Raw genomic sequence first — 21,081 nt, 5'->3', positions numbered from 1 at the left:
GTACTGCCAAAGTATAATTGGACAGCAAAAGAGAGATGAGGCAAGAGTTGAAAGCAGAGGCCAGATTGAGGAGATCTTCGTGTGATATAGAAGGAATCTGGACTTTATCCAGTAGGCAATGAAGATCCAGGGCAGGGCTTTCACAGGGAAGCAGCATAGTTAGGACTTAATTTTAGAAAGATCACTTTGACAGTCATGTGAAGGAAGAATATGAGTGGTAGAAACTACAGGCAGAGATCTATAGTTAAGAATCTATAGCAGAGATGATGAGGGCTTATTCGAGGGTGATTACAGAGAAGGACGTAAGTTAAAGAAATAAGCAAAACCAGCAGGACTAGAAATGAATTGGGAGTGGGGTGAAGATTTGAAGAAAAAAAAAAGGCATGGAAGGCAGGTTTCTGCTCAAGACAGAACTGAGGTAGTGAGACTTACAGGGGGGAAAGTTGACAAAATTATCTTCAATTCAGCTTAGGATATGTTGACTACAAAAGAATATCTAGGTAGAGATGTCTTGCAGTCAGTTGAATATAGTACCTTAATGCTCAGAAAAGAGGCCTGCCCTGAAGATACATAAGTGTGGGAGCAAGCTGCATAATAGGAGTAACTGAAACCTTAATGTGAATGTGACCATCCAGGGAGAGGGTACATAGTGAGAACAGCCCTTGGCCAGAATCCAGTTAGATATCAAAATGCATGCAATAGGCAAAGGAAGAAAACCAGGAAAGAAAAGCATCCTAGAACACAATGGGAGAGATCATCCCAAAAAGGAAGTAGTAATCAGAAGTATAAAATATATCCCAGATATAAATTCAGGAAAAAAAGAACTGAAAAATGTCTACTAGTCTTAGCAATTAAGGGGTCACTGGAGAACTTACTAAAAAGTGGTTTCAATCAAGTGAGTAAGAAAGCAAGTTAGGCTGCAGTGGACTGGAAAGTAGAAACAACTAGTATAAAGACTTATCTGTTTGGAAATTTTAAATCAGAAGAAAAGGAATTTGAAACTTCATGAAGATTGGAAAGATCAATTCCAAGTCCCTTCCAGTTCTCATACTTTATATTTTTCATATGGATAAAAAACCTATTTTGGTAAAATTTCATTAACACCCACAAAGATTAATTTTTGAAGTACCATTTTTAATTATCAGGAAAAATAGGGGACTCATTGTAGCTATGAATGGAATACATGTGTATATGTAACATTTCCCAAAGTAGCTTCGAAATACCTTGTATTTCTAGTTTCTTTTTTCATATAAGAGTATCTTTTTTCATATACTAAAGTGGGCTAGGACAAAAGGGAAACTATTAGTGGAGTAACCCTCTCTGGCTCCAACTGTTCCTTCTCTTAATATCTCATGAAAACATTCTTTGTTACCCTCTGCCTGGAATATCCTTCACCTCTATTTTAATTTGCTTAATTCCTACTCACTCTTCAAGAGCCTGCTCAAACTCCCCTCAGAATCACAGAATGTTAGAGACAAAAGGGCCTTACAAATTCATTGAATCCAGATGTTCTCACTATGCTGATGAAGGGACTAAAGACCACAGCATCTCAGAGAATGACCTGCCCAAGGTCATACTCATGGCTTTTGGTGGAGCTTAAATTTGAACTATTTCTTCAACCAGGGCCCATTTCACTACACATTATTTCCTCAGATAATTATTATTTATAAAACTTACAATTGCAATACGTCAGGCGTTAAAAATAATCAATTTAAAATAGTTTATTTAGTGTAAGATCCACATTAACACCCTTCCAAAAATTAAGGAGCCGGTCTATAACTTCACTTATTAGTTTGAGTCAACTATCCACAACTACTTGATTATACAAACAAAGATTACAGATGTCGACTAATATTAATTTCATGGATAAGTTGACTGTCAGTCACTAAATACGTTTTCCCCTCAAGAGTGCAGCATTTATTTCAGCCTCTGCCAGTGGAAGTGTCAGAGCAGATGTTGGCAGACTGTGACATACAGTATGTCTTTAAAACTTGTTGAGGTGTGAAATTTCATAAGGTCAAAGAATGCTGCATTTTGATCAGCAGATACAGGAGTTCTGTACTTTATAAATTATTTCAGACAAACCAATAATAGCATTTGCTAGTAAAATAGAAGAAACTAAGAAACCATACTGGCTTTAGGTCAGATATGATAATGTATGTTGCTTATGTTTTAAAAGCCAATTTCTATCACTTTAAAGCAAATGCTTGCACAATAGATCTTTAGAAAGAAAATGCATTCTTAAAGTCAATACAAAGTACAAGATATTATTTCAATTGACAATAGGATTTTTAAAATAATTTTCTTCTGAAAGAAAGCCATAAATTTGGTGGAGAGAAAAAATTATTTTCTTAATTAATACACAAATACAACAGTATTCTCACTTTTTAAAACATGAAATTCCCTACGGAACAATCCACTTATATAAACAGAGAATTTTTTTTTTAAGTAAGATTTCACAAACTCTTTGGTTTACTGTTTTACCTTTTTGTTTAAAAAAATTGAAAGAAAGTATCCATAAAAACAACTGGGGCTCTATATAATGATAAAATGACTTTTATAATCTTCAAGGATTTTTACTACCTTGCATTTTCTGATGTTGCTATTTATTATATTTTTAATTTATTTTTTTGCTTTAATTTTCCCTCACATCTTTTCTAAATGTGGCTAATAGATAACAACATACAGCCAAAATTAAAATTAAGAATGGTGTCTAGTTAAAGATTTTATCCCAATGGTACAAACTTTATCTCTTACGCAAGTTTGTTTTAAGTTAACATAACTTTTAAAATGCTTTACTCCTAAATTAACACAGAAAACTCCTTTCATTGATTAATCAGTAATTTGAACAATCTGAAAGCCTGGTCATGACAATTATAATCATCATCTTTCAGTTTATTTTGTGCTATGTTCAAGCAAATATACAACTTCTAAATAAGTTTAAATTACAAACATTTTTTTAGATATTTGTAAGGAAGAAAAATTTACTACAAACATAAAATCTCCCCAGAAAATAATGTCTAATGTAAATCACTTGTTTCTTATCATACAATCCATCAAAAGAGCTAAAATTATGATAGGAAACTTTGATTAGAGATGCACTAAGTACTGCAACATCTTACAATGAAGTTCAGTCCAGCAACCAAGTTCAAAGGTCTTTGTTTACACTTTATAGAGAAAAACTTGAGGTATGTATTTGAGGAATTGTTTTTATCACAAAGTTCTAACTATAAAAAATATTAAACTATTTTGCATTATATAAGACCACATATTATCGATAATCCCTATGCTAAGGAACTGAAATTCTATCCAAGCGGAAAATTTCTCTATTAAATACAAACCTAAACTTTTTCATAGGCTTTTCATATATCCCATGATATGTGACACATAAGGCCATACAAATAAATAAATACAAGGTGAATCAACAGTTATAATTAACTTACTTGCTACTGAAAAGTTGTTGAGGGGATAAGGTAAATCCACATCTTGGGGTTTCTCTTTATATCCTATGAATGAGCCATCTGTCTTCAAAAGGAAATATCTTGGCCTCCAGTTTTTTATATATTCTCCTACATGAGGAAAGCATGCATGTTAATGCTGGGGGAAAAAAGGAACAGCAGCTTTTATGTGAAAAATAAATTATGGTACAATATAAGTCCTACAACACTGGCCTCCAAAAATTTAGATAGGCAATTTTCTTTTAACTTAGTTTACAAAAGAAAATACATAAGCCTGCAATTAAGATTCAATAAAAACCCAAACATGTTTTGTTTTTAATGATTTCACACTTTGATAATTCATTTGCACCATTATTTCTTCAGAGAATCATTCAACTGAGTACACATTTTGTTCAGTTTTTCATATCAGATGGTTGTTAGAGCATATTTTCAGCCGTTTTAAAAAGCCTTGGAAAATAAATCATACACACAGTATCAAGGAATTTCAATGAAAAAACACATCATAAGAGGGACATGAAATAGATGTTTCTCTTTCATGTACCACAACTAATTGTGTCATTTTTTTAAAAGAAAGGGAAAAATTCTGTTTTCATTGTTAAATCTTGATCGTAACTTGTTTAAACAACATTTTATTGTTATGAATGAGAAAAAACTGTACAAATGCTGTAAACAAGTCACAGAAATGAAAGAACATGGGTTAATAGAGCTTAAAAACCATACACACACTCATGCACACAAATGTAATAACTAAGAACACATGGTAGTGCCAAGCACATAATAGTCAATAAATGTATATTTTATCAGATTTTGATGTAAGCGATCACCTAGTCACCAAAATATAAATTTTTAACAACCGGATCACCATTTGCTTACTTCATACTTCTTTTAAATTTTAAGCAACAGTGGTGTTCCATGATACTCTAAGAGCTGGAAGGCTCCCTGGTCTCAATTTTCAGTTCTCTACTGGATATTTCTACCTGGCTTTTCAATCTCAAGTGCTTAATCACAGCACTACAAAAATTTGAAAGCAGTTCAGCTTTCCCTACAAATCCGTTTCTCGACACCAGTTATCGAAGCTCAAACCTAACACTTGACTGTTTCCTCTCCTTATCCTATCAGTAGGTAGGTCAATACTGCCTTCACAAGTCTCTCTCTCTCTCTCTCTCTCTCTCTCTCTCTCTCTCTCTCTCTCTCTCTCTCTCTCTCTCTCGTTTAGCCAACCCAAACTGCCCTAACACCTTACATCTGCCCTTCTGCTAATGCACTGTGACTGCTCTCCCATTCTACTCATCCCCCTCCTTCCATCTTATACATCTATCACCTCCAGATAATTCTAATGTCTGTTATGTACTGCTTTCATTATATCATTTTGTGCTCAAAAATATTCTGACTCCTTACTGTTTACTGTAAAGTGTCAGTTTCTTAGTATAAAATGTGAGCTCTTCCATAATCTCACCCCGAACATGTATTTCAGATGTGGAGTCATTCCTCTGAATCAGCAATTCTCCAAATTCTTATCTCAGACCTCTTTACACCCTTAAATACTTTTAATATTTAAATACACCCAACAAAGTTTGTGTATGTAGATTACATCTATAATGTTTACTGTATTAGAAACTGAAAAGAAAATTTAAATTCTTATTACTTCCTTTAATAGTAACAATAGACTCATTATATGTAACATTAATATTTTTATGAAAATAGTTTTATTTTCTAAAACAAAAAAGTTAGTGTGAAGAGCAGAACTGCTTTACATCTTTGCAAGTCTCTTTAATCTTTAGCTTAACAGAAGACAGCCAGTCTCATACCTGCTTTAACCTGTTATGGTATGTTGTTTTGATTGAAATATAGAAAAAAAAAAGTCTGGCTCAAACAGATGTGTAGCTGGAAAAGGGCAGAGTATTCAGATAGTTATGGATGTCTTTCTTTGATACTACACCAGCATTTGACAAACAGTCACTTTCTAAAAGGTTAACTGCAATGTGGAATTTGAAACCATTATCAATGAACTTTCTGTACTCTGCTATGTGAAGTCCACTGGTCTGTATTTCACACTGAATGAATCTTTTACACTCTGCATGATTTTGTAACATCACTCACTGTTCGTTTAGAAAACACTGGTCCACCAAGTTATACTGGTCTTCCAAATATTGACACAATTCATCATACGATCATATTCCTTATCACTACAAATCAAAGTAGGCAGTAGGAAGCTGTGAGGCTCATGATGGCAGATATGTTCTCCAAAATTCTACTCTTTGCTTTAAAACTCAGTTTTAACCGTCGGAAGTAAACATTGTCAGTTCTTTTTCCTTAAAGTGATACACTCCAAGTGCCCAACCTAGTGCCTGCCACTTTATCAATGCTCAATAATAACGTACTAAATGAATAAATATGTATATGAATATCTTCCCCACAAGTATATAAGCACACAAGAGGAACTTAAGGGAAAGAAAAGGAAAACCTGACACCCCTCCTCAGTTTAATTTACTTAAAAATAAATGGCCCTAATATGAATAAACACAGGCCAAATTTATAAAACCAGAATGCTAAACCCACAGTCCCCATGAAAAAATGAAACAGTTCCTGTTCCTTTCTTGATTGTATTTATTGTTTTATTTTTCCATTCATATTTAAGTATTCCTATATAAAATTTAAAATATAAAATGTTCTCTAATTAGTAATATATTTAGAGTTCAAATGCTATTTTAAAACAATAACAAATTTATACAGGTACAAAGTGCTATAAGTCTGATAAGCTAAATAATAATGGTTTAATAATTATACCAAAGATAAAATGAAACAAATTCATTCTGGAAATTTTAAAGAAAAAATCGGATAACACCATTTCTTCTCATGCATCATTTCTTCTTATTTTTTAAGAGTACTAAATACATTTATTTTAAAAGTGTAGGGCTTCCCTGGTGGCGCAGTGGTTGAGAGTCCGCCTGCCGATGCAGGGGACATGGGTTCGTGCCCCAGTCCGGGAGGCTCCCACATGCCGCGGAGCGGCTGGGCCTGTGAGCCATGGCCGCTGAGCCTGCGCGTCCGGAGCCTGTGCTCCGCAACGGGAGAGGCCACAACAGTGAGAGGCCCGCGTACCGCAAAACAAACAAACAAAAAAAAGTGTATAATTGAAAGAAATAAAAGTTTTCATTTCTACGAACAATTTCCTGTCTGCCACTAAGTATTTACATGTGCGGATGAAAGACACAAAACATCACCACAAAATTTTATCTTTTTATTAAACAAATCTTAAGAAATTTAAAGTATTTTATGTGGTTTATAGCAGGACTTCTGGTTACCAAAAAGTTCTTAAAACTAAATTTATTATGCATCCCTGACAGGTAATACATTATACCCAGACTGTGAGATAGTCATTTACCCAGAAGAGAAGCTGGAAAGTCAAAATTTCCCTTCTTTATTAAATAAAAATAAGTATTTCTCACAAAATTTTATTACTAATTTTGAATTGATTCAGTTAATCAACAACTGTACTGTCACGCTAAGCTAATAGTGGATCTCAAACTTTCAATGAAGACTCCTGACGGTAATTTTTATTTTCTTGTCATTTTTCATCTATAGTATGAATGGACTTTCCGAGAAAGTGCTTGGATGCATTCATGTATTTACTAATTTATTCTAGGTGCTAGGAACACAGTTACAGACTCCCCCCAAAAAATGGTCTCTAACTCATAAAGCTTATGAGTATTACACAAGATTTCAGGTGCCCCCTAAAATTTGCAGAAGGGTTCTGAGTATTCCTGAAAGTGGATCCTTTTTTATAGGTTCCTATAAACATTCTTAACTAAAGCTCATATAATAGCATGATGTGTTGGCCTAATTATTCATTTTCTAGTTCCAAAAGTGGAACCAAGGCTCAAATAAATGGGCCTTATGAGGACACAAACTCATAAGGTATTAATAAAAGAAAAAAGTGAGCTTATTGCCACCTTCCAGACCCAGTACAGAAGAAGGATAATATTCCTAGCTTAAAAGAATAAAAAAAGTTATAGCTTTTCACAACACCTTGGCAAGACACTGTGTTAACTGATGGCAAAGTAGAATTGTTCCTGCAGCCTTGGGGTTCCCAAGAAAACCGGATCTTGTCCAGCTGGTCATGGAACACTTTCTTAATTCACTCAGCTGAGGCAGTGAAAGTTCAAATAAGGCACATCTTCTCAGGCTGCTCTAAAAATATGGCCAAAAAGTCCTGGCTTTTACAGGCGCTAAGTGCCTAGAATAAAGTTACCCTCTCTGCCACAAATCCTTTTAGATAGACTGCTAAAAGTCAACCACATTTTATTTTTTAAGCATAGCATTTACACCTAAGTTTATACCTGCTGCATTAAAACCAAGCTGCATCATATTTTTATATTTATAGCCCATAGATTTCAACTAATTTAAGAGACAGCCTGGTTATAATGGGGAGAAAGTCTTGTTAAATAAAGCAGCAGCATTTATGGGGTACCAAGGCCTCTGAAGAGACTGTTCTATTGATACCCATCAATATACATTCGAAATTTGTATGCACTGTCAGCAAGCACCACAGTTACACCTGGACAAGATTTCCATCACAACTTTCTATCTACCTTAATGCGTGCTTCCAATTCTTTCATACTCCTTGGCTGGAGGCTTTATATATTTTGAAGTATGCTATTACGAACATCACAACATATAATTTCTAACAAAGTTTCTGATATTTTGGCTTCTGTAGTAGACTGAATGGTGAACCCAAAATGTATGTATACACCCTAATCCCTGGAAACTGGGACTAACACCTTACATGGCAAAAGGATTTTGAGAAGAGGAGCTTCTCAAAAGAGAAGCTTATCCTGGATTATCTGGGTGAGCCCTAAATCCAATTACAAATATCTATAAAAGTGAAGCAGAAGATTTGACACATAGAGAAAAGGAAGAGGCAATGTGACCACGGAGACAGATATTGGAATGATGCACCACAAGCAAAGGACTATCTGAAGGCATCAGAAGCTATAAGAGGCAAGGATTCTCCTCTGAAGTCTCCACAGGGAGCCTTACACCTGGATTCTAACTTACACCTGCTGCTTACACCTGCTGATACCTTGATTCTAACTTCTGGCCTCCAGAACTGTGAGAGAATAAATGTCTGTTGTTTTAAGCCACCCAATTTTCCGTAATTTGTTACAGCAGCCCTAGAAAACTAATGCAGCGTCTCAACACTATAACCAAAGGCTTGTTTACAGAAACCAAACAAACAAACAAACAAAACCCTACTGATTAAGTTCTTGGCATGAGTGGTATAGAGACTCATAGTTAATACCTTATGCATACAGAGGGAAAAATCCACATCACTTCTATAAATAGCAGAGAATCCTATTTATGAAATGTGGGGTTGGAAGGAGCTGTTTACTGGAGTTCACAGTTTTACTTAGTTATGAGGACTTCAGATTCTGGACTTTTGCCAGCTTTCTTACCTTACTTAATAATTTACTTCTTGTAATTTCTTAAAGCAAACTAAAATGATGGTTTCTGTTATAGAGACAGGTGATATAGCTTTTAAAATTACCAATGGCCCCTCATACTTGCTATAACAGAGGCTTCAAAAGCTAATCACTCGCTAAGGAAGAGGCTGAAGGCATTCTCACATGCATGTCAGGAAAGAGGCATTATTGTGTTGACTCGTCATAAAGCTGAAACTTAGCTTTCCTGAAAATATTGAGTTTTTTATATTGTATTTTCTTGTTTAATCACAGTCCACGTTTTTTTCTTGGCTGCACCACGCGGCACGTGGGATCTTAGTTCCTCGACCAGGGATCGAAACCGTGTCCTCTGCATTGGAAGTGCAGAATCTTAACCACTGGACCGCCAGGGAAGTCCCACAATCCAAGTATTTAGGATGTAATATTATTTGTCTTTGTCATCTCTGAGGGATAATAGCTTGAGTTTGAATTCTGACTCTTCCATTTATCAGCTGCAGGAAATTAACCTCTCTACACCTTAGTTTCCTCACCTGAAAAATGAGAATCATAACAGTACCTACCTGAAGGGTTTGGAAGGACATAAAAAGGACTTAGAACATTACCTGGCATATAACAAGTGTTAGATTATTATTGTTATTATTAAATGAAGCCATTGTCATTTATGGTAATATTTACAATTCACCTCACGTTAAACATTCTACTACTCAATACAGCACTTATTCAGGAGTATTTACATAAATGAGGCAATAGGCAGCAATAAGTAATAAGTTTACTCCATCAGCAGAAAAAAAAGTCTCTTTAACTAGTTTCAGGTATATCAAACAAAGCCTAGCTAAAGAAATAAAACAGGTTATCCAATACCAAAACACAACACTGATTTAATACCTTTTACTTTTTTTTTAAAGATAGGGGTAGGATATCACAGAGGTAACTAGTCTTCCAAAGAAAAAAGCACAAGTCTTAGATCTCTCTGAATTATTTTTATTAAATGACATACACAGGGTACAATACCATGAAAATACAAGTATTTTAAGAATTTCCAAAAAGTGCTTTAAATCAAAAAATGACAGCTTTCAATAAAAATAAATTTATATGATTTTAAGAAACCATTGGTCTTAAGTAAAAGTCTTCATGGGTCAATTTTTACCTACGACAAAAAGAGCCTTAATGTTAATTTCAATATAAAATCTATTTAATTTTATGGTTCACAATACTGTAAATATTCTGCTGCTTGTTGACAGATGCCAACCAAATTTACACATGTGAACTTCCTCAAAGAAAACACAGCAGAATCTTTTTTCCACTAGTGGATTTTCAAAAATAAATATTAGCACTATAAATAAATGAATACCGAATATATAATTCATAATAGTGTGCTATATTGTAAATATCTTATAACTAAATATAGTTACTGAAGAAATGTATAATGATAAACATAATAAAATATTTGCAATTCTTGAAATTGCCTGTTACATTTTTATATAGCAGATCCAAGTATCATATTCCAATTAGTTCTACGTAAAAGCCCTATTTCTATCTCTGAGGGAATAGAAGAAATGAGTTTCTATTCTATTCACTGAAATTATCATCATACTGTTTTATAGATGTCTTGAAAATAATCTTAAAGAATTTTTTTATATTATCTACATTGCAATGAGCTAGCATAATAACAATTTTTCAACTGCATAGGGACAATCTGAAATTTTAATAAATGAAAGTGCTTTTGAACATTGTAGGTGCTTACTGAATATATGTTGACTCTTTTCCATCTCCTGCAAACCTAAATTTTTAGGTTATCATTCCCCTCTCATTAACTCCTTTTCAAGGATGTTCTTTCTTTGCCCTTGGGTAAATTAAAATTGTTAAATTCTATGGTGTCTTCTATACAATCTCTTCAACAAACAGCCATTAACCAGCTCTGGATGTGTGTTGCCAGCCTCTGAAAATTAGGTGATGTCTGCAAAACATGCCAAAAGCATTAATGACTCTTGCCCAGCTCAGTCATTTTAAGGTACTGCTCAATGAGCATCACAGATCAAATAAGGTTCTTTAAACATTTTTATTTAAAATTTGGGGAAATGGGCTTCTAATAGATTCACTCATTCAAAAATATTTAGTGAGTGTCAAAATACTTACTAAAAAAGGCACTTAAAAAAGCACTGAGAATGCAGCAATGAATGATACAGGCATAGCACCTGCCCTCATGGAGCTTTAAGTATAGTAGGCAGCAGTGAAAATAGAGCTAGAGAAAAGCAGATGACTGAGCAATTACAATTCAAAACGAAAACTTCTTCCACTTCTTTAATCATTTTTAATGCTCCAGGAGGTCATACCGAGGGATGGCAATATCTCCTATGCCTTGGCATTTCCAAATAGCAACTTATGTGCCTTGTGAAAAAGGTGTTCAATAATATTTGCTGTTTGATGCATTTCTGTGGGGGAAGAGACTGGAAGCAGTATCAGCATATGGTCATTCAACGTTTCACAAATGAACTGTGTCAATCCAGGTTTGCTGCTGTGTTAATTCAAGATGAGGCCCTGCACCCCTTCCTCTTTGAAGCCTCATGACAATGCAAGCAGAGAAGCACAGTTATATAGTTTATGATACTATTTCCATCCAGCATAACATATAACACACTTTTCCCTTTCATATTTCAAGATACTGCCCAGGCCTGTCTTTTTCTCTCATGATTTTCTGTATAGTATTGATTCATGAGGTCATATTGCAAAACAATCAGATCTTTATGATGATTTCACCCAGGTTGTATGACTATCCCATAAGGTCACTGAGAGATTTGTCTGCTCTTGTACTAGTCAATGTTACCACTGCAACTGGCCAGATGGAAGGTGTTTACAATTTTGGTAATTTCGCATCATGCTTCCAAGATGCCTTAAATGCTTTCCAGATGTACCCACATTCCTCTGCTTTACCACATATGCTCTTTCATGATTATTTTGAAAAGTATATTATAGTCAAGAAATTTTGCTTCCACTGCATAATGCATGAACTTGTCATTTTTATATTAAATATAGTTTTCATATCTACTTCCTAAAGAAGCCTGGGATCCATGTTTTGCTTTGAAGCTTGAAGCAATCATGAGAAAAGTACCTATGCACTGAATACCACAAGATGTTGGAATGCCAGCTTCTCTAAGATCTCAGAATGCCGGGTCTGCCAGTACTTAGTCTACTTTATAATTTTCTTTTGTTATCCAGAAAATTGCACAATTACCATCTACCTTTAAACATTCTGGAACTTGTTTCATGGTATTCTGTAAATTAGTTAATCAAATCCTGGTTCCCTTTGTTTTTAGGAAACATTACACTGTAAGCCAAAAATGTGATACTTACTAATTATTCTTTTAAACATAAGAATATCTTAATAGAGTTATAGTATTAAGTTTTAATGTGAGAGAAAAGCAAGGAAAATGGAGAGAGAGAGAGAGAACAAAGCACACATACAAACTAGTCAACAGAAAAACAGCATCTTGGCAATTTAATGAAGAATAAACCGTGAGATTAGTTTACTTAGCAGTAGATATGTTGTGGAGAATTACTCAATCTGTACTCAGCTTCCTGCTGGGTTAAATGTGAACTAAATTATTATTTTGCTTACATTTATGCCCTTGTAGATTGCAAAAGCAAAGCTTTCTTTTTAATCTGCTTCCTGCATTATAAGGAAAAAGTCTCCAACTCCACACACTGCATTAAGCATACAGTCATTCCTGCAGTATTTTAACAGAGTAGCTAGGGCCAACAGAATTTTAAACTATTTCAAAGAAATGGACCAATTTAAAAAGACTTTAATAGAAATTTTTACAACTTCCTTACTGTAAATATTTTGCATTTCACCACATCATATTCTCTAAATATTAAAATCAACGTAATATCTTACATTGCAATAAACAGTCTTAATGAGTATCAAACATGGAAGGGCTGAGTCCATTTGCAAACCTACTTACATGTACCACCAGCACCTACCACAGAGAAGGCTGGCATTTTCTAGTAACTGAATGGATGAATAAACCTACCACTATGCAGAACAGGGACTACACTCATGCCAGAAAAGCTCTTTCAAATAGAAATCCCACTATAACACAACCCTGCAAAGCTCAATCCATTTTTCTGTTGTAACACCTGATGGGTAAAATATGCAACAATATATACAATAATAGTGTCTCACTATGGCAGGGACAGGGAGTTGGCAGAGAAAGTTGTATGCCTGCTCATCAGGAGGAGGCCTGTGACATTTGAAAAAACCCTCAGGTGATTCAACCTTCCCACCCCTATATTAAAATCACTGCCTTATAGAACAAAACTCAACAAAATTGAATCAGGTTTTATCTTGGACTCTCACCAATGGAGTGTCTCCTATAATAGCTTCCCAATAGCATGGGACCCAAAAATTGCAGTGCATCAAATCACATTCTGAGGATGAATCCATGGCCTTTCGTAACTTCTCTCTTCCCTCCTTTGTTTTCCCTAGGCGATATACTTACTGAGACTTACTGAGACTTGTATCACAGTATGTAAGTCGTGAAAGCAAGGCAGGCAAGGGCACTTGAATGTACTGAGCCAAGCACTGTGCTCAGGAATTATGCACAAGAGACCTCTTCACATAGGCATGGAGAGACTGGTGCTAGGACGTCCTCACGTTACACAGACAGTGATGCCAAGGCTCTGAGACACTGGTAACAAGTAAAGGACAAAGTTGAGATCTGAATAAAAATCAGAGCACACATTATGTGAAGTCCAGAGTTCAAATGCCAACTCTGCCACTCACTAGTTGTGTGCCTTTGGGCATGCTGTTTAATCTCTCTGTGACTCAGCTTCCTCTTTTGGAAAGTGGGGACAACAGTAGTGAAGAAGAAATAAATTAGTACTTGTAAAGCACACAGAACATCTGGCTCATAGTAAGCATTACACAAGCATTTGTTAAATAAATAAAACCTCTTAAAAGTACGGCTAGTCAAAAAAGACTTAGTGAGTGCCTAATATGTACAACGTATTAAACTGCACAAAAGTAAATCGAGTATTTAAAATAAAATGTAAAAATAAATAAATTAATAAAATAAAATAAAACGTGATTTGTTACAAGAAATAACAAATGCTGGAGAAGGTGTGGAGAAAAGGGAACTCCAGGCTGCTGCTGGTGGGACTGTAAACTGGTGCAGCCACTATGGAAAACAGTATAGAGTTTCCTCCAAAAATTAAGAATAGAACTACCATATGACCCAGCTACCCCACTTCTGGGGTAGCTTTATCCAAAGAACATGAAAACACTAATTCACAAAGATATCTGTACCCCTATGTTCAGCAACATTATTTACAATAGCCGAGATATGGAAACAACCTAAGTATCCATCAATGGATGAATGGATAAAGAAGACGTGGTGTATATACACACAATCTATACCACAATATATATAATGGAATACTACTCAGCCATAAATAAAGAATGAAATCCTGCCATTAGCAACATGGATAGACCTTGAAGGTATTAGGCTAAAGTCAGACAAAGACAAACACCATATGGTTTCACTCATATGTGGAATATCAAAAAACAAATGAACAAACAAAAACAAACTCGTAGATACAGAGAGCAGATTGGCGGCTGTCAGAGGAGAAGGAGGCTTGGGGCATGGGCAAAATAGGTAGAGGGGATCAACCGTATGGTGATCACTCTGTAGTATATATAGATATTGAATTATAATGCTATACACCTGAAACATATAATTTTAAAACATTTCAAATGTAGGGTTTGTTCCCTGTACGGGCTACCAACCGCCCCCCCCCCAGAACAAAACAAAACAGACAAAAAACCAACAACAAAAAACAAAAAAAATTTCAAATGTAATTTGTTAATTTCATTTATACAGACTATCACTGTTCCACATTAGTTGAGCAAAGTACGTGCTGTTTTTTAGTGGATAAAGTTTCAATTTTTGTTATTCACTTTGCTTATATCCTATTTTTATCCCCCATTATTACTGATAATAATGAATTACATGTCATTTATGCTCGACCAATTGAAGTCTTTCACTAAAAACTGGTATTGCTGTCACAGAAATAGTCCTTCTTAATTCAGTATCAAGTTAACTCCAGGGGAAAAAACAAAAGCAAGCACTCCCTTGGATTTACTACTAAACATTTCAATGTTTGTTTCAAATTATCTCATAAGAAAGTTACTACATACAAAAAGCAAAAGGCAAAAGCATGCAACTCATTATTTTCACATCAGGCCTTTCCCACTTTACTTCTTTATTACACAAGTTAATTATCATTTAATCTTAAGTACTCTGAATTCAGAGACATGTTAAACCACACATTAATGTTAGGCTTTTATAAATGGAATAATAGTGTATTTCAACTTTTAGTATATTTATATTTACATATAACAATTATATATCCAGTGAAGTACATTATTCTGGATTTATTGTATTTGAAAGATGTGATTAAGCTTAAGTTGATAAAACTGAAGGGAATATAATACTTCCATTTCAATGAATGCTGCCATACATTCAAAAGCGTGGTTCAAATAATTTTGAATACCAGAATATTTGCTATCAAAGAGACAAAAAGTAAAACACACCCACACACCCAGTAAAATCATCTTAACTTTTCTAGGTAATTTTCTTATCCTCTTTGTAAACCAATCTAATTTGGCAATATGTGGCCAGTCGTCTGTTATAATTTTCTTAGAAAAGAACTGAACATGCTTAGAGGCTGTCATCAAAGTGAGGTACACAGATACAGCTAACACATTTAAAGAACAGAACAAATCAAAGAGATGCAACCATAAATCAAACGCTATTCAATGATTCAAAGAAGTCCATTTTTCCTCCCCAGAGCAAGTTTAAAGATCAGATAAACAGCAGAAAAGCTGCTTCTCAACATTAAAAATGAATTTACTTACCTTGGCCCTCTGAGGGCAGTATTACCTAACACATAGACAGAAATTACAGAAAACAGTCTTTACCTACCATTCTAATAAAAATAAATTTTAATAAAACAACCTGTATATTTGCTCACTGATTTCTTTTCTTGTCATTATCCATAATTCTACAAGCAAATAACACTCGTTTTCAAATGTTTCCAGTAAGTTTGAGAGGAAAGATTTTCTTAAAACCAAGGCATCATGAAGGAAAATGACTTGAAGACTCAATATCATGAAAGTTATTCAAAATATAATAAAATGCAAAATTATATAAATGATTCTGTGCTGTTTAAATATTAAGTTTCTATTATAATGGTCTCTGTAGAATAATTTGCTTTTTAAAAATTGCAGGACATGAGAACATACAAATCTTTCAGTAAAGATAAAGTACTTCACAGAGATTAACATTCAGTCCCAAACTAAATAGGGGTTCCAGTTTCTTCTTATAAGCAGCTAACAGCCAATAGGCTCATTTGTTATGAACCACTCATTTATTAATAAAGTATAATATGAATGACAAACTGGCAGTGAAGGATCAAAGCACCCACTTAATTTTCATGCTGATTCTGAAACTATAAAAATCTTTACATAGCATAAGGATTATCAATTTACTTTCTAGAATCCAATGCAATGTGCATTGGGTGTTTTATTCCTTTTCCTCAGAAAGTACCTATTTCACACAAAGTAGGAAAAACATTTTCTGGTATTCACTTGTCAAAGATTTTTTTAGGATGTACAAAACACTGGATAACTCACCCTGTATAGACCAGTGGCCTGACAGACTTTTAATTTAAGAATGTGAAAAGTGCTAACCTTCATGTCAGAGTTTTAGGTGTAAGTTAATTAGTGACTATCCAAGTCCAAACTGCACATCACCACCACCCTCCCCCGGCCACCCCCCAAATAAACACAGCCTCGAAAACGAAGAGCTGTCTTATAGTGAATGACCTGTTGAAAGGAGATAAAAATTATCAGAAGCAGGTAAATAAAATTTTCTTTTGGACAGTAAGATCTCCTGACATATTGTTTCCACTTAGTAGAAAGATGCTTTTATTTAGAATTTGTATTTACTTTTAAGAAAAGTCCTTGCTTCTAAAATTTAGGGTATATTTCTCCACTTAGGAACTATGCCATTACTTGGCATAACTTTGGGTAAACTAGATTTTAAAAATATGTACTACTGGAATTAAACAGTTTTATTCTTTTTAAATTATACTATACCATGGAGTTTTCTAAGGTCAAAAAAAATTTTTAACTAAATTCCAAGTCCTATTTTACTAAAACAGAAAGTACAAAGAGCTATCTTAAAAGAGTCAGTTGAAAATAATGCAAATGCAAAGACAGAAAAGAAGGTCATTTCATAAAATTCTTTTCTATAACAAATATATATACTTAAGCTTAAATATCTCTTCAGAAAGATGCCAGGAAACAACAGCTGCTGTTCTATGTGCTTTCACTTAAAAGTATAAAATTATGAACTTTGATGCTGTGTTCCAGTCTAAAAGCAAATAAGTGACTCGCCTAGCGAAAAAAACACATGAACTTCACGGTTTATGCCTTAGTGCCTTTGTATCTTAATCATCTTCTGTTCTAAAAAGTGTTATCAAGTTTACCAAGATCTTTAATCAGATTTTCTTGAAACTAAACACATTAAAAATTTTAAGCCAAAACATTTAGCAAGATGCCTTAAACAATGAACTATTCTTTCAACATACTGGCCAATATTTTTAAAAATTACTATTCATGCAGTATTTTTCTGAGGCACAATTCAAATACATCTATATAACATTAAAGCTAGAAATTCCTAAAGTTTTTTTGAATTATCCTGAAAATCACCAAGTACAGTTTCACTCATATGTGAAATGTCCTCACTGTGAAACAGTTTCATCCTAATCTGTGATACGTTTCATAGGCTATGGGATATTTCCACTTCTTTGGTATTACAAGTTTTTTTTTGGTAAACATACAATTTTTAAAAAAATATTAGAGTACAACACAACTATCTGTATCTGAATGCTGGCATCCACTACCCATGTGCTATTAAACATTCAAATATACTAGTATGAAGCTAGCATTGCTCAAACTGAAGTTTATTTTTTTTAATATAACCAACTTATTCTTCAAAACTAAAATAGAAGTCCTTGGTGACTATACCCAGTCCTATTAACCACTCTTCGAAACTGGATCAGGCAGCTTTCCCAGGTGCAACATCCCTTGCCCTTCATCCAAAATTGAGCAATATTTAGTAAAGAGAGAATGCCTGACAGAAACAACAATTTTAAAAGAAACACCTTAAAGAACCACCAACATCTGAGTGGTAACTAGCCATCCTATACTGAATATATTGATTCCCTCAGGTCAATCAAAGCCATTTCCTCTTCACTCCTCTAAAAAAACACTTCTGCTTACCCCAGGACTTTCACCACTATATGAGCTTGATCAGTTTCTTTGTCTGCAAAATAAAGTGTTGGAACAATCAAATAATGCTTTAAAACGCCCAGAGGAGATAAAACATTCTTTTTAGTGTTGTTTGCTCACTACAATTATTACATTTATTAACTGTAATGTGTTCCAACACCTTACTTTAAAAATAATTATAACCCAAATACAGCTTAAGTATTGGCCATAGCAGAGAAAAATATGGCTCCAAAATAATGAGATTAATATTGAATTAAGGGAATGAATACAATTTTCAGCAATCCTGTGCTAAATTTTTTAAGTAGAAAAATGATTTTACAGGATACAATATAAAATCATCATTACTGAATAACCACTGATCCCACACCCGGAAAAAAGTTACATTCAACAATTTTCTTGATATTCTCTTGAAATAACTGATTTCCCTTCAGATTTATGAAATAATCACATAAATCACTAAATAAATATAAGGTTCTAAGAAAACCACCTTATATATCTTAGATGGCCTCTAGAACTTTGTATGCTCACTTTGCAACAGAGCATTATATAAGCACTTCAATTACAAGAGTTACAGGCCTTTCGACTTACACATCATACCCAACAAAAATAAAATATTAGTAACAGCTACTATTGCACATGTTCCAGGCATTCCAAATATACTATTATCTCATTTAGTTCTTACAAGATCCTTGAATATCAGTGATTGTTTCCTTCTTCCAACACATGAAGAAAACACTTAAACAGATTAAAGGGACTTTCATAAAGTCCCTCATCTAAGTTAATTGACAATTAAATCTGGTGGACGTAACTTCAAAGACACTCTGCCTTGAATATTTCAATCACCTTAGTAAGTATATTTGCCTGCACTAAGATTTTACAAATGGTTCTGAAGTAATATGATATGATGAACCAAGCACAGAACTGCAAGCCTGCTTTTATACAAGCTTGCTTTTGCTCAGCTTCTTACTAACATCCTGGCCGCTGTCAAATCACCTCTTCTCAGTTTAACACCTCTACCTGAAAAATGGCATGTTGCTTCCTCCCAAGCTTAGCAGAGGGATATCAGGACTGACTATGAAACTATAAACATATGTACATAATTCTACATACAAAAATATGGACATATGTGTGGCCTTCCAAATAAAAGAAAAAACTAAATATACGAGGCAAAGGAAAGGTCCAATGTAGCTGATGGTTCTCTGTGCCTTTTCAGCACATACAGATTAGAGTCACTTGTGGAAAAATCGACAGTAAGACAGAAAGTTTTTCTAAATAGACCTGACCTCTATTTCTTTATGAAGAGTAGAAATAACAGATAATCTCCCTTTAGTCCTTTCAGAAAGACATTACTCTGGACACAAAGCTCTGTCGGTATGTTTGCCTTTCAACCACACTTAAGGTTTTTTGTTTAATAATTAGGCAACAAAACCCTAAATGTTTTAGGAAAGCATGAGTTTACAAAAAGTCAAAATAAAAACTCTTTAATTCCCCACGGTTTTTTTTTTTGGTAATAGGAATCCAAATAGGAAAAAAAAAAAAAGTCAGAGCTTCTCTTTTCATTTTCTCACTCATATTGTGATTGGTTTTGATGTTCACAAAAATTTGAAGTGTTCTACAACATACATACCTTTGAGAAATTTTACCCAACATCACTATTCCTTCTCAATTATTTAAGGTCAAAGTAATAAAAAAAAAAGACATTAAATAAACATATACACTGCACCCTGAAGTTAAGTGTTATCACAGCATTTAAAAACATTACAGATATAGCAAATCTCTAATACCTAATAACAGGAGTGGATGAGAAGGAAATATACAACCAATTCATTACTCCATAATGAAAATGTGTAACTTTCATTTACAGAATCAATGACAACCAAGAGAAAAAGAGTGGTAACCAAGAAGGCCAGGTTCCCATATAACTTTGTTTCACAACTAGTAACATCTAAGTTCAAAGTATGATGGAATTACTGAGCAAAGTGAATTTGGTTCTCCATCTCACCCCTAGTGGTAGGCTATAAAATCAATTCAGTTTCAAATAATAGTTTACATGCTGACTAGTGTTAAACTGTTAATATATGTATGCATTAAGAGCATGGTGTTCCACCTGCCTTGTTTCCTTATCAAAATCTCCTGTTATCAGTTAGCAGTTCACACCTAATACCAACGAAATAGATTAGCTATCATCTATATGGAGAAATAAGAAAGGTTTTATTGCCATTTTAAGAGAAGTTGTTTTCTACTACTAGATGTGAACAAGAGAAGGAAGAGGAAGTACTAAACTCCTAAACTAATTAACAAGCTAAGGGGAAGGGGCATGCAGGAAAACAATGATAATTAGTATGTAGCCTTGGTTAACCAAATCCACACATACATTCATTCTGTATATGCACAAACATCAGCAGCATCATAAACCGTCTCAAGTTCTAGCCATTATTCAGTTCGACATCTGCACATGTTTATGCGTCTCTCCAAACAACCTCTTGAACACCCTGCTGGAGCTGTCATTTTTTTCTTCTCCCTATCTGGCAGATGGCAAGTCAACAATCGGCATCAACAGCAGCCGAATATCTCCCCCTCCATTCTACCCCCCTAAACAGACACAATAATAACTTCTTTGTGCTTCCCTACAATGCAGCTGCTTAAACCATTTCGCTACAAGGCTGCTTTGCCTTAATACAAAAAAAAAAAAAAAATCCCTTCTGTCAAGTCTAAAAAGCAGCATAATGTTAAGCAAGCTAAAGCCACAGCACAGCTGCAAACGGGCAGACACATTGACAGCTCCTCCCTTAACAAAGCCCTGTGA

At 34.3% G+C, this 21,081-nt stretch overlaps 1 protein-coding gene across 1 annotated transcript in view; it reads right to left on the bottom strand.

The window, feature by feature from the left end:
* AKT3 (AKT serine/threonine kinase 3) overlaps nucleotides 1–21,081 on the bottom strand; it is a 393,469-nt gene that overhangs the window by 242,548 nt on the left and 129,840 nt on the right. Inside the window, exon 5 of the mRNA XM_060128626.1 lies at nucleotides 3,444–3,569. Coding sequence (XP_059984609.1) covers nucleotides 3,444–3,569 — 126 coding nt within the window. The remainder of the gene's footprint in view (nucleotides 1–3,443; nucleotides 3,570–21,081) is intronic.

Source organism: Lagenorhynchus albirostris, chromosome 2, assembly GCF_949774975.1.
Source record: "Lagenorhynchus albirostris chromosome 2, mLagAlb1.1, whole genome shotgun sequence".
Classification (NCBI taxonomy): domain Eukaryota; kingdom Metazoa; phylum Chordata; class Mammalia; order Artiodactyla; family Delphinidae; genus Lagenorhynchus; species Lagenorhynchus albirostris.
This window is presented reverse-complemented; position numbering and strand designations above follow the sequence as displayed.